The 15,672-nt window shown below is 37.1% G+C and overlaps 1 protein-coding gene across 2 annotated transcripts in view; it reads right to left on the bottom strand.

Annotated features, from left to right (window-relative positions):
• Positions 1-15,672, bottom strand: part of EML5 (EMAP like 5) — a 198,622-nt gene that overhangs the window by 33,026 nt on the left and 149,924 nt on the right. For both annotated transcript variants that reach the window (XM_023205396.1, XM_026455498.1), the window contains exons 25-27: positions 15,128-15,304; positions 11,577-11,778; positions 10,766-10,892 (exon numbers count right to left, since the gene is read on the bottom strand). In XM_023205396.1, the coding sequence (XP_023061164.1) occupies positions 10,766-10,892; positions 11,577-11,778; positions 15,128-15,304 (506 nt within the window). The remainder of the gene's footprint in view (positions 1-10,765; positions 10,893-11,576; positions 11,779-15,127; positions 15,305-15,672) is intronic.

Genomic DNA, 15,672 nt, shown 5'->3' with positions numbered 1-15,672 from the left:
TAAAGGCTTCTTGTTTTCAGTTTATAATCCCAGCACTTTGGGAGGCTGAGGCAGGAGGATCACAAGGTCAGGAGTTCAAGACCAGCCTGGCCAACATGGTGAAATCCCATCTCTACTAAAAATACAAAAAACATTAGCCAGGCACGGTGGCAGGCACCTGTAATCCCATCTACTCAGGAGGCTGAGGCAGGAGTATTGCTTGAACCCAGGAAACAGAGGTTGCAGCAAGCTAAGACCACGCCACTGCACCGCAGCCTGGGCAACAGAGTGCAACTCCGCCTAAAAGAAAACAAAAAAAAGAAAAAAAAGAGAAAAGGCATAAGACTGGGCACAGTGGCTCACATCTGTAATCCTAGCACTTTGAGAGGCCGAAGCAAGACGATTGCTTGAGCCTGGGAGTTTGAGACCAGCCTGGGCAACACCATGAGACCCCATTCTTTATAAAAAACACAATTAGCCAGGCCTAGTGGCATGCACCTATAGTCCCAGCTACAAGGGAGGCTGATGTGGGAGAATCACTTGACCTGGAAGGTAAAGGCTGCAGTGAGCTGTGATCACATCACTGTACTCAGCCTAGGCAACAGAGTGAGACTCTGTCTCAAAAAAAAACCCAAAACTTCAATAATAACAGGGAATCACAAGAAAGGTGAAAAAAGAAAAAAACAAATAAATGAGAATTCAATATATTTTATGTTGTGAACTTTAAAGCTTGCCATTCTTATTTTTCTGCAATGTAATCTGAATTTTAAACAAAACATTTAAGCTTATTTTTAAGAACGGGCACTGGCACTAAAATGATAGTTTAAAAAGCTGGTAGCACTGGAGATACTTCAAAGGAAATTGTCTAAAGAGCCTAAGTTCCACCTGTTCTGACCTAAGAGGGTTCCCCAGTCAGTGAATCCAAGCAGGCAGAATTAGTCACTCGGGACTATACTGAATTTAGAATTTTGCTAGTAAAAGAAGTAATCTTTAAAAAGTTTTTTTTCTCTCTCTCTTAATAGCATAACGATCAAAACAAAACTGGAAGGAATCACAAAAGTCATTTCATCCATTCTCCCACTGAGACCAGGAACCTTCTTTACATGTCTAGAACAATCATTGTATAGCATTGATGACAACTGGTCATCCAAACTCTGTATAAATACTGCTTGTGACAGGGAGGTCACTTCTACATAAAAAGTCATTCATGTCCAAGATAACAATGATATCTCCATTTAGTTTTCTTGTTTTGAAACAAGATTCCCAGAATAATAATAATTACTTTTTTGAGACAGGGTCTTGCTCTGCCACCCAGGCTAGAGTGCAGTGGTGTGATCATGGCTTTGTTAAGCTTTGACCTCCCAGGCTCAAGAGATCCTCCTGCCGCAGCATCCCATGTAGCTGGGACCACAGGTGCACACCACCACACCCAGGTAATTTTTTTAAGTTTTTTTTGTAGAGATGGTGTCTCATGAGGTTGGCCAGGCTGATCTTTAACTTCTGCCCTCAACCGATCCTCCAAACTTAACATCCCAAAGTGCTGGGATTACAGGTATAAACCACCGCACCTGGTCAATTAACTTTTCTTTATATGAAGTGGCCTCCCAACCTTCCTTCCTCCTGTGCTTTCTTTTAGCCCATTATAAACTATTCAAGTCTCCTTTAAAATGCAGACATCAGTACTGAGCAAGCTATTCTAGATGTGAGGCTAGATCCGGGTGCTTTATTTCTGGTAAAATAGTATAAGATTTTATGGCCCACTTTAGAGGTTGCTTCATACTCTGAACTCATATCTTTGTACACACTATTCTGCTTAAAACAGACGACAGATTCCTGCTGCAGATCTAATATTAACAGGTGCCTATTATTTGAGTTTCTGCACAATCTGGTCTCAAATTTACAGTTTTCATCCTTATCTCCCAGCATTTTCCTAGTGATACCTTACCCCCAACCCCCGGCCCCCAAAACAGGGTCTTGCTGTGTTGCCCAAGCTGGAGTGCAGTGGTGCAATCACAGCTCACTGCAGCCTCAAACTCCCAGGCTCAAGAGACCCTCTCACCTCAGCCTCTTGAGTAGCTGGGACCACAGGGCTGCCACCACACCCAGCTAATTTATTTTTACTTTTATTTTTTGTGGAAACAGGGTCTCATTATGTTGTCCAGGCTGGTCTTGAACTCCCAGGCTCTGGCAATCCTCCCACTTTGGCCTTCCAAAGTGCTGAGATTACAGGCCTGAGCCACCATGCCCAGCCATAATACCTTTTTTAACTTATAACACAGACTAGCCATTTCCACACTGTCTTGTTTCAGAAACTCTTTCAAGACATTTTCATATCACCAAAGGTAAATATAAAAGTACCCCCAAAGAGTCTTTTCCTACATGTCATTTTATTAAACATACAAATATCATAGTTACCCTCTTTTCATCTTTTAAAATGAATGAATAGATTAAACATGCACTAAATTGTGTTAACAGGTTTAAAATTGAATAGTCTTTCACTTAAATATATGTGTGGTTAGGTCTGTTTTTACGAGCTTCTGAAACTTAAGGAAAACCAAAACTATTTATTTGCATTGTAGTAGTTTGTACAGTCATATGTAAAACAATTTATCATAATGAAGACCCTTATAATAAAAACCATATATACTATCTAAAAATGCAACTCTTTCATAGAATTTGTCCTACTTCATTTTATAATGCTTTGTTGACAAATGTAGTTAAATGTTTTATAGGGAAAAATAAATACCTTAAAATACTATAAAGAATAAAATAAAGGGTAAATTTTTGAATAAAATATTTTCTTTTATAAAACACTTACCTTACTACTCCCTGCCTTCAAAAGGAGCAAGGGGGAAAAAAGTAGGAAAACATATAAAATTTGATGATGAATAGAATAGAGCATTTTAGCAAACAGAAGAAAGGCAACATGTCAACAGAATTTTAAGGAAATACAAAAATGTCTAACTTATGTCACATTGATTTAAACATTGATTTAAATATTTTTATTCACAAATATTGAAAATTTGACAAAAAATAACTACTTTAAATACATAATATTTGTTATAAAAACATTTATTGGCCAGGCAAGGTGGCTCATGCCTGTAATGGGAAGACTGAGGTGGGTGAATCACTTGAGGTCAGGAGTTCAAGAACAGCCTAGCCAACATGGTGAAACACCGTCTCTACTAAAAATAACAAAAATTAGCTGGGTGTGTGGTGCGTGCCGGTAATCCCAGTTACTCGGGAGGCTGAGGCAGGAGAAATGTTTGAACTCAGGAGGTGGAGGTTGTAGTGAGCCAAGATCATGCCACTACACTCCAGCCTGGGCAACACAGCAAGACTCTGTCTCAAAAGAACAAAACAAAACAAAAAAACAAAAACGTTTATTAAAAAATATTAAATTATCACGTAGGAAAAAAAATCCACAAAAGTATCAACCAAATAGGATGGTTATTGTCATCAGAAGCCATTTTTCCTTTTAAGTGAATATTTGATAAGTATTTAATTGCTTTTAATTTTTTTTTTTCATTTATTTATTTTCCCAGAGACAGGATCCCACTCTGCTGCCATAGGTGGAGTGCAAGGGTGCGATCATAGCTCACTGGAGCCTCCAACTCCTGAGCTGAAGCAATCCTTCTGCTCAGCCTCCTGAGTAGGAACCTCCTGGTACAGGCACGTACTACCATTCTTGGCTAATTTTTCTATTTTTTGAAGAAATGGGGTCGTGCTGTGTTACCCAGGCTGGTGCTAAATGCCTGGTCTCAAGCAGTCCTCCCATTTCAGCCTCCTAAAGCACTGAGATTGCAGGAATGAGGCACAGCACTTGGCTTGTTTTGCATATAAAGTGTTTTATTTCATATTTATGACAGTAATACATGTTACTTAAAAAAGCAATTATTTAAATAAACCATGAACCATATTACCTTCTCACAAATATTCTAAGTTGGTAAAAAGAGATACGAATCTCTTCATTTTTAATCTCCTTTGATTTTTTTTCATTTTGTGAAAATGAAGTCACATCAATTACTTCTGCCTTGTCATTTTTTCATTTTTTTTTTTTTTTTAAGGCAAAGAGCAGTGCTTGGACCCTGCCACGGGGTCCAACAGATCCCCTGTCTCCCTCCCCACACCTTGTCATTTTCAAAATATTCAGCAGGGTTGAAATTGTAAAGTATATTGAGAACAAAATGCAAAGCAATTTGAAAAATTAGGAAACAGCTGCAGAATAAACAAACTAACATCAAAGGTTACAGTTATGACAGCGTTAATCATTCTTCATGAGTAGTAAAATATTTCCATCTATTAGAACATGCCTCACTTCAGCAATGGGTGGAAATTTACATTTAAGTGTTTTACCGTGAATGAAGCAGTCTACAGATTACAATTAGGTCACATTTTCTGACATACCAAATTTATCCGATAAATAATTTTTTTAAAAAAATCAATATAACAAATGAAAGAAATTTATGGGAATGTCTAGAGCTCCTTCTCCCCACAGAACACTTTTCACTTTTCATTACTTAGGAGACATAATTTTCCTTAAGTCATATTAAGCACTCTACTTCAAATATTCTAATTAGAATATTTAAATAATATTCCATTTTCATATTTATCTGTATTTCTCTAATAAATACATATGTAGTGCTTATTGCTTTGTGAATATTTAATTTCAGAAATAATGTTTAAGTATTTACCAGGTATCTCCTCAGTTAACTTTTATTTCATTCTAAGGGATAAGGTGTCATTGGTGAAGACCCACTATCTAAATTCTTGATTTACATTATTTCATTTACAACTTGAAATACACCATAAGTTAGGGATTATAACATTCATTTTGCCACTTAGGAAACTGAGGTTCAGAAAGATTGAATAATATTTCAAACTCACACAACCGGTAATGATAAAAATGAGTATTTTACCCATTTGTCTGACTCCAGAATTCATGTCCTTTGCACTATACGATGCTGTATTCTAGCAAGTTACTTGAAACATGGAATATGGAATTCTGTACAAGTACTTAGATTATGGTATACTGTGCTTTCTTAAAAATACCCCTAATTTAATACTTTGCCTCTTTATACATAATGAAAAACTGGATGATCACTCTCCATCCCCCTTCCTTAGGTGACCTCCCATTGCTATGACCTGAGGTACATGAGGTACACCATCAGCAAACGACACCTGGAAGAGGAGCTGAGGAGGCACTGTGTCCTTAACATTCCATCTACAGCTTCCCTGGTAATGCTGGGGTCAGTCAATTCACAAAATCTCTCAGTTCTCCCCTTCCCCATTACTAATGTGTTTTTCACCTTAACTTCATCACTTTCCCCGAATATAAAACCCATAGGTGCAAACTCAAATCCCTCTGACAAAGCTTTCCTGTAATGTCACTTCTATCTCTCTGAGTTCCAAAACTCTTCAGCACTATCCGAAATGGCCACAAATTTGCTTGAATTTTCTACAAATCCTGTTCAACTGTGAATGAATTCCCTTTTATTTTTAATTTCTCCCTCAAATTGTTCTACTAACTTTTCATAATAAAGTTTTCCTCACCACAGCCTTGTTCTCACCTCCCAAGGCTGTTCCTACCTCCCACTCCCTCTGTTTCTTCTTACTGTTTCTGGTTACCTTTTCCTCTTTTGTTCTTTAAACCTCTTTGCTTCGGAAGTCCATGCCATTCACTGCTCCATAACCATTTTTATTGTTTACCACCTTTGATTTTGAAAAGATCAGGTTCACAATTTATTTCTTAATCTGTCATCTAGCTCAGAGACTTTATTAAAAAGTGATCTCAGCCGGGTGCGGTGGCTCAAGCCTGTAATCCCAGCACTTTGGGAGGCCAAGACGGGTGGATCACGAGGTCAGGAGATCGAGACCATCCTGGCTAACACGGTGAAACCCCGTCTCTACTAAAAAAATACAAAAAACTAGCCAGGCGAGGTGGCGGGCGCCTGTAGTCCCAGGTACTTGGGAGGCTGAGGCAGGAGAATGGTGTGAACCTGGGAGGCAGAGCTTGCAGTGAGCTGAGATCCGGCCACTGCGCTCCAGCCTGGGCAACAGAGCCAGACTCCGTCTCAAAAAAAAAAAAAAAAAAAAAAGTGATCTCTAAATTACTTTGGGCAGTATGGCCATTTTCACAATATTGATTCTTCCTATCTATGAGCATGTAATGTTTTTCCATTTGTTTGTGTCCTCATTTCCTTGAGCAGTGGTTTGTAGCTCTCTTTGAAGAGGTCCTTCACATCCCTTGTAAGTTGTATTCCTAGGTATTTTATTTTCTGTGTAGCGATCGTGAATGGGAGTTCACTCATGATTTGGCTGTTTGTCTATTATTGGTGTATAGGAATGCTTGTGATTTTTGCACATTGATTTTTGTATCCTGAGACTTTGCTGAAGTTGCTTATCAGCTTAAGGAGATTTTGGGCTGAGACAAAAGAGGTTTCTAAATATACCATCATGTCCTCTGCAAACAGAGACAATTTGACTTCCTCTTTTCCTATTTGAATACCATTTATTTCCTTCTCTTGCCTAATTGCCCTGGCCAGAACTTCCAACACTATGTTGAATCGGAGTAGTGAGAGAGGGCATCCTTGTCTTGTGCCCATTTTCAAAGGGAATGCTTTCAGTTTTTGTCCATTCAGTATGATATTTGCTGTGGGTTTGTCATAAATAGCTCTTATTATTTTGAGATATGTTCCATCAATACTTAGTTTATTGAGAGTTTTTAGCATGAAGGGGTGTTGAATTGTATCGAAGGCCTTTTCTTCATCTTTTGAGATAATCATGTGGTTTTTGTCATTGTTCTGTTTATGTGATGGATTACATTTATTGATTTTGGTATGTTGAATGAGATTTGCATCCCAGGGATGAAGCCGACTTGATTGTGGTGGATAAGCTTTTTGATGTGCTGCTGGATTCGGTTTGCCAGTATTTTATTGAGAACTTTTGCATCGATGTTTATCAGGGATATTGGCCTGAAATTTTCTTTTTTTGTTGTGTCTCTGCCAGGTTTTGGTATCAAGATGATGTGGGCCTCATAAAATGAGTTAGGGAGGAGTCTTTCGTTTTCTATTGTTTGGAATAGTTTCAAAAGGAATGGTACCAGCTCCTCTTTGTACCTCTGGCAGAATTCAGATGTGAATCTGTCTGGGCTTTTTTTGGTTGGTAGGCTACTAATTACTGCCTCAATTCCACACTTTGTTATTGGTCTATTCAGGGATTCCACTTCTTCTGGTTTAGTTTTGGGAGGGTGTATGTGTTCAGGAATTTATCCACTTCTATATTTTCTGGTTTATTTGCGTACAGGTATTTATAGTATTCTCGGACAGTAGTTTGTATTTCTGTGGGGTCAGTGGTGATATCCTCTTTATCATTTTTTATTGTGTCTTTTTGATTCTTCTCTCTTTTCTTATTTATTAGTCTGGCTAGTGGTCTATCTATTTTGTTAATCTTTTCAAAAAACCAGCTCCTGGATTCACTGATTTTTTTGAAGGGTTTTTTGTGTCTCTCTCTCTCCTTCAAATGTGCTCTGGTCTTAGTTATTTCTTGTCTTCTGCTAGCTTTTGAATTTGTCTGCTCTTGCTTCTCTAGTTCTCTTAACTGTGAGGTTAGGGTGTTGACTTTAGATCTTCCCCACTTTCTCCTGTGGGCATTTAGGGCTATAAATTTCCCTCTAAAGACTGCTTTAGCTGTGTCCCAGAGATTCTGGTATGCTGTGTCTTTGTTCTCATTGGTTTCAAAGAACTTATTTATTTCTGCCTTAATTTCGCTATTTACCAAGTAGTCATTCTGGAGCAGGTTGTTCAGTTTCCATGTAGTTGTGTGGTTTAGAGTGAGTTTCTTAATCCTAAGTTCCAATTTGATTGCACTGTGGTTTGAGAGACTGTTTGTTATGATTTCCATACTTTTGCATTTGCTGAGGAGTGTTTTACTTCCAATTATGTGGTCAATTTTAGAATAAGTGTGATGTGGTGCTGAGAAGAATGTATATTCTGTTGATTTGGGGTGGAGAGTTCTGTAGATGTCTATTAGCTCCGCTTGTCCAGAGCTGAGTTCAACTCCTGATAATCTTTATTAATTTTCCATCTCATTGATCTAATACTGACAGTGCGGTGTTAAAGTCTCCCATTATTATTTTGTGGGAGTCTAAGTCTCTCTGTAGGTCTCTAAGAACTTGGTTTACGAATCTGGGTGCTCCTGTATTGGGTGCACATATATTCAGGAAAATTAGGTCTTCTTGTTGCATTGATACCTTTACCATTATGTAATGCCCTTCTTTGTCTTTTTTGATCTTTGTTGGTTTAAAGTAGATTCAGTGCTACCCCCATCAAGCTACCAATGACTTTCTTCACAGAATTAGAACAAACTACTGTAAATTTCACATGGAACCAAAAAAAGAGCCCATATAGCCAAGACAATCCTAAGTAAAAAGAACAAAGCTGGAGGCATCACGCTACCTGACTTCAAACTATACTACAGTAACCAAAACAGCATGGTAATGGTACCAAAACAGATATATAGACCAATGCAACAGAACAGAGGCCTCGGAAATAACACCACACATCTACAACCATCTGATCTTTGACAAACCTGGCAAAAACAAGCAATGGGAAAGGATTTTCTCTTTAATAAATGGTGTTGGGAAAACTGGTTAGCCATACGTAGAAAAGTGAAACTGGACCCCTTCCTTACACCTTATACAAAAATTAACTCAAGGTGAATTAAAGACTTAAACGTAAGACCTAAAACCATAAAAACCTAGAAGAAAACCTAGGCAATACCATTCAGGACATAGACATGGGCAAAGACTTCATGACTAAAACACTGAAAGCAATAACAACAAAAGCCAGAACAGACAAATGGGTCTAATTAAACTCAAGAGCTTCTGCACAGCAAAATAAACCATCATCAGAGTGAATAGGCAACCTACAGAATGGGAGAAAATTTTTGCAATCTATCCATCTGACAAAGGGCTAATATCCAGAATCTACAAAGAACTTAAACAAATTTACAAGAAAGAAACAATCTCATCAAAAAGTGGGCGAAGGATATTAACAGACACTTCTCAAAAGAAGACATTTATGCGGCCAAAAAACATGAAAAAAAGCTCATCATCACTGGTCATTAGAGAAATGCAAAGAAAAACCACAATGAGATACCATCTCACACCAGTTAGAACGGTGATCATTAAAAAGTCATGAAACAACAGATGCTGGAGAAGATGTGGAGAAACAGCAATACTTTTACACTGTTGGTGGGAGTGTAAATTAGTTCAACCATTGTGGAAAACAGTGCGGCAATTCCTCAAGGAATACTATTTGACCCAGGAATCCCATTACTGGGTATATACCCAAAGGATTACAAATCATTCTACTATAAAGACACATGCACACATATGTTTATTACAGCCCTGTTCAAAATAGCAAAGACTTGGAACCAACACAAATGCCCATCAATAATAGACTGGATAAAGAAAATGTGGCACATAAACACCGTGGAATACCATGCAGCCATAAAAAAGGATGAGTTCATGTCCTTTGCAGGGACATGGATGAAGCTGGAAACCACCATTCTCAGCAAACTAACACAGGAACAGAAAACCAAACACCACATGTTCTCACTCATAAGTGGGAGGTGAACAATGAGAACACATGGACACAGGGAAGGGAACATCACACACAGGGGCCTGTCAGGGAGTGGGGAGCTAGGGGAGGGATAGCATTAGAAGAAATACCTAACGTAGATGATGGGCTGATGGGTGCAGCAAACCACCATGGCACATGTATACCTATGTAACAAATATGCACGTTCAGCACACGTATCCCAGAACTTAAAGTATAAAAAAAAAAGTGATCCCTCCCCATAAAATGGCCTTGCATATGTCTTTATTTTTTTATTTGCTGATTCTAGACTAAAACCAATAACTCCCATTAAAGACAACCTGACTTTTTAGAAAATTTTTGAAATGAGGATTGTCTATGCTTGAATAAAGGCACATGGATAGGCAGGGCTTTTCAAAACTGAATCACAATACCGCTCACATACTTCTTAAAAAGTACTTGGTATCGCATTCAGTTTTTATTATCTCCTCCGTCCTCATCACCTACATTTATAAAAGTTAGCAAATAAGATGAATCGTATCAACCTTATATATATGCATAATTCCCTAAACCACTAGTGTTAATACATAGTGTTACCACCAATAGGGTTTTGTTTTTGGTTTTTTTTTTGCGGGTTTTTTTTTTTGAGATAGGGCCTCATTCTGACACCCAGGTAGGAGCACAGTGGCGCCAATCCTAACTCACTGCAATCTCAATTTCCTGGGCTCAAGCAATGCTCCTGGCTCAGCCTTTGAAGTAGTTAGGACTATAAACACACACCATTACACCTGGATTATTTTTATATTTCCATACAGACAAGGTCTCACTACATCACCCAGGCTGATACCAAAAGGTATTTAAAGACATACTGCAATGGTGCAATCTTGGCTCACTGCAAGTTCCGCCTCCTGGGTTCATGCCATTCTCCTGCCTCAGCCTCCCAAGTAGCTGGGACTACAGGCGCCCACCACCATGCCCAGCTAATTTGCTAATTTTTTTTGTATTTTTGTAGAGACGAGGTTTCACCAAGTTAGCCAGGACAGTCTTGATCGCCTGACCTTGTGATCCGCCTGCCTCGGCCTCCCAAAGTGCTGGTATTTCAGGCGTGAGCCACTGCGCCCGGCCGATAAATTCCATTTTTAATGACAGTATCTTTTTCTTCATCTAATATTAAACTAAATTATTACCTTTCATCAGTTGAGGGTTCTTTTTGTTGTAAATGAGGCTTGATTCCAAACATTGGGCGAATATTTGTTGATAAGGCTCTGATGGTGTAACTGATTTCATTCTCCCTTGTAACATCACTGTCATAGCCTACAGTCAAAATACACGAGTTATTCTTTAAGCAATAACCAAGATCAATTATGATCTTATAAACTGGATACAAAGATGTTCAACAATATGAAATAAATTAAGTTGTTATAAGCAAATTATGAAGTAATATGCAACCAGAAAAAATGATGTAGAAGAATATTTAATTATATGTAATGATGTTTTCAAAGTATTATTAAGTAATAATAGCAGGTTAAAAAATAAGTTCAATACAACCACACTTTTCTTAAAAAAATATTAGCTACATACATCTTAGGATATACCCCAAATGTTAAAAGAGGTGTTACCTCTGTGTGGTCAAATTATGGAGGCTGTGTTTAATTTTTATGGTAAAATACATTTTCTATAATGAGCTGATACTACTGGTATATTAGAAGAAAATCAAAATTATTTTAAAATATGAGGTTTAACAATATAAAATTTACCTTAACAATACTTATTTAAAATTTAGATATTCTTCATTTGAAGACAAATAACATCTAAGTCATAAATTCATGGCAACCTGTTGTTCTTGAGTCACAAAATGGATTTTGATATTAAACAGACTAAAAACAGTAATGCTACAATTATTCAAATATTATTATTACTTGTTATAACTTCTACAGCTTAAATAAGTTGTGCTAAATTTTCCCAATATTTTTGTTCAAGTATTATAAAATGATATACCCCCATCTTCTTCAGAATCAATGTCGGATTCTTCACTATCACAAGGCCTTTTTTCTCGATAGCCTTCCATCTCATTTGTCCACACCATTAAAGACATATCTGTACCTCCTAGGGTAACCAACATGCTGTCATCATAAGTCCAGCGAACATTTGTGACATGTGTACTATGGGCCACATACCTCTTAAACTTTCCAAATTTCCCCTAAAGAGGAAGAAAAGTCAAAAAATCTTTCTGAGAAATTTCATTAAATATTTCCATTATGATTTTGAATTTATTTTATTAATAAATAATTAGAAATTAATCATTTCAAATGCAATGTGTTAAAAAAAATTTGAGAAAATACTGAAACTCAGCAGAATAAAAGATACCAAATTCCCAAACCTGTTAAGGACAAGATATAAAACCAGTAGTTTCACAAAATGCTAGTGCCCCAGGCAAAATTCCTTAAAAAAATAAGTTGGTATTCTGCATTAAAAGCATAAAAATGTTCTTGTATTTGACTCACCCATCTCCCTTTCAGGGATCTATGCTAAGAAAAATGCTATGTGTAAAAAAATACTTACCATGGTATTTACTTATAGTAGTGAAAAAAATTAAATACCTTAAATGTTCAAAGTAATAGTTAATTACAATGTATATGGAATAGTGTATATATATTAAAGACAATGGTTAAGCAGATGTATTACTGTTGGAAATAGATGCAATAACTGAGAAAGGATACACATGCCTATGTGCAGCGTGAGTATGTTAACAAAAAGTAACTATCAATTGCTTTGGTACACATCTATGTATATACCCATGTAAATATCTTTCATCTTAATTCATCAGTGCTTTTGTTTGTAAGCAATACACATAGAAATGTATTTTCCTTTTAAATAACAATAAAAGTTTAAGTTATAAATACTGGCAACTTTAAAATCTAGCATTACCAAGTTACATACATTTCAAATCAAAGCATCATAAAGCAGGTTTTCCATTAAAATCTTTTCAAAGGTGTTAAAATGAGAGATGTCTTATACAAAACACAGTGATAGCAAAATTTGTGAATTCCCTAGGAATAACGACTCTTTTTTTTTTTTTGATACTGGAGTGCAGTGGCGTGATCTCGGCCCACCGTAACCTCTGCCTCCTGGTTCAAGTGATTCTCCTGCCTCAGCCTCCCAAGTAGCTGGGATTACAAGTATCCGCCACCGTGCCCAGCTAATTTTTTCTGTTTTTAATAGAGACGGGGTTTCACCATGTTGACTAGGCTGGTCTCGAACTCCTGACCTCAGGTGATCCACCTGCCTCAGCCTCCCAAAGTGCTGGGATTATAGGCGTGAGCCACTGCACCTGGCAGGAATAATGACTCTTAATAAAAGTTGTGAGGGATCTGTCATCAAAGCATGGCAAGAAGGTAGTTTCTCTAAGACTGTGTGGTTCTTGCTACACTAAGGTGAAAAAATAATCTGTAGACCAATATCCCAGAACCTATTCTTTAGGGATGTACACCATCTGGAATGCTGGAAGTGAAGTTTCTGGCAAATATTTTAGTGGGACACATTGTTAACAACCAAGACCCTACCATTTATACGTATCTAAAACAGGAATCTGTGGAATATTTTCTTGGGTGTCTGAGTTTTCAATGAGAATTTTTAAACCTGTGTTTTCATTTCACTGCTGATCTAAAAATACTAATATGAGCACCAGAAAAAATGATGAGAAGAATATTTAATTATACGTAATGATGCTTTCAAAGTATTACTAAGTAATAATAACAGGTTAAAAAATAAGTTCAATACGACCACACTTAAGATCACCAGGAACTGAATACCACAATATGATTTCATGCCCTATTTCAAATTTATCTTTATGTTCATGGTGGTGCCAGAGTGTAATATATAACTTAATTTGTGAATTAAGAAATAAATGCTGCCAGATACAGTGACTTGTGCCTGTAATCCCACCACTTTAGGATGCCGAGGCAGGAGGATCACTTAAGTTCAGGAGTTTGAGAGCAGCATAGGCAACATCTGGAAACCCCACCTCTACAAAAAAAAAAAAAAAAAAAAAATTTAATTAGCCAGGCATGGTGGCATGTGCCTGTGGTCCCAGTTACTCAAGAGACTGAGGTGGGAGGATAACTTGGGTCTGGGAGGTCGAGGCTGCAGTGAGCCATGATTGTGCCTGGGTGACAGAGAGAGAGAGACGTTGTCTTAAAAAAGAGAGAAAGAAATGCATTGTATCTGGACTTGATATATAAATTTTATTTCTGTGTTAAGCAAAAGCCTAATATTTTACAGTAGTTTGAACAGAGGGAAGTGATAAAAGAATTAAGCACTTGCACAGCACACAGTAGCATAGGTACGTAGAATGTCAAAGAACCTGTTGGCCGGGCCCAGTGGCTCACGCCTGTAATCCCGGCACTTTGGGAGGTCGAAGTGGGGGATTCACAAGGTCAGGAGCTCGAGACCAGCCTGACCAACATGGCGAAACCCCATGTCTACTAAAAATACAAAAAAATTGGTGGTGCAAGCCTGTAATCCCAGCTACTCAGGGGGCTGAGGCAGGAGAATAGCTTGAATCTGGGAGGCAGAGGTTGCAGTGAGCTGAGAGCGCACCACTGCACTCCAGTCTGACGACAAAGTGAGACTCCATCTCAAAAACAACAACAACAACAAAAATCTTAATATACATAAGCAGCAAGTAAATACCAATTTTAAGCAGAAAATCATTAACAAATGATGCTGATGATTTAAAATGCACATAAATTCTGCTACGAAAGCAGAAAAAAAAGAATCTGTATTATTTGGTTTCAAAAAAGTCATTCATTACATTCAATCAATGGTGTTTAATTTTACAGGCGTAAGTATTTTCTATTTAATTGGTTAAACAACTTAAAGTTTGAGGTTGTAACTATAAAGAGTTTATATTTACTGTTAATAGTATATATTTAATTAAAAATAGAAAAATTATTGAAGTTAATATTGGGGATAAAAGGAATGTCTCTCTCTCTCTTTTGACGTAGGATTTTGCTTTGTCACCCAGGCTGGTGTGCAACAACATGACCACAGCTCACTGTAGCCTCCAACTCCCGGGCTCAAGCAATTTTCCCACCTTAGCCTCCTGAGTAGCTAGGACTACTGGCATTACCACAATGCCTGGCTAATTTTTTTCTCTGTTTTGTAGAGAGGACGTCTTTCTATGCTGCCCAGGCTGGCCTGAAATGCCTGGCCTCAAATGATCCTCCCACCTCAGGCTCCCAAAGTATCATGCTGGGATTACAGGCATGAGCCCCTGTCCCCAGCCAAGATGTTTCTTGTAAAAGGGATATTCATATTAGTCAATACTGAAAAACACTATAGGATATGATATATAACTTAATTAAGGCATGGGATCATAAATTATAATACTTAAAAGCTATAGATATGAAACATAATTCTGAACCTTTGATATTACAACATTACATATTACATATATACAATTAATAACAATGAAATGCTATGACAGGACATTACCTTAACCATTTCATAATTTATGATCATTAGGAAAGTTAAAGAAAAACACATACTTTAGTAGGATATCTAAATAACTTCACAAATCCCAAATCATCCCCAGTAGCTAGAACCATTTTGTCACTCGTGAGGCAAGAAGCTGTTACATCTGTAACTTCTCCAATTACTGGCCAAATTCCTTCACAGCATAAACCAAGTACACTTGTCCATGATGCCCAAGCAATTTTTTCTACCTAAGAAGGAAAAACAATGCTGTAAGTTTGGATTATCCAAACCTAAAATATTAACAACCAAAATGTAAACATTTTTCTTTGTAATTATGTGTGTCACAAGTAAAATGAAAGTTTTAATGAAAAAATAGTTAAATTATTAGTTGTCTTGGTTTTATAGCTTCCCAGAGCCTAATAGTTGCTGCAGAAAATTTTAACATAGCATTATTCAGAATATAATCATATATCCACTGTGTGTTCTAGATGCTAAGCATACAGTGTTAATAATAAAACTGTTTCTGACTTCAGGATAATCAAGTAAGAGTCTTACAGTTCATGTTTAAATTTCTTTTTTTTTTTTTTTTTTTTTTTTTTTTTTTTTTTTTTTTTTT

The sequence above is a fragment of the Piliocolobus tephrosceles genome, chromosome 6 (genome assembly GCF_002776525.5).
Source record: "Piliocolobus tephrosceles isolate RC106 chromosome 6, ASM277652v3, whole genome shotgun sequence".
NCBI lineage: Eukaryota > Metazoa > Chordata > Mammalia > Primates > Cercopithecidae > Piliocolobus > Piliocolobus tephrosceles.
The sequence above is the reverse complement of the archived record's forward strand: the minus strand, read 5'-3'. Positions and strand labels throughout refer to the sequence as shown.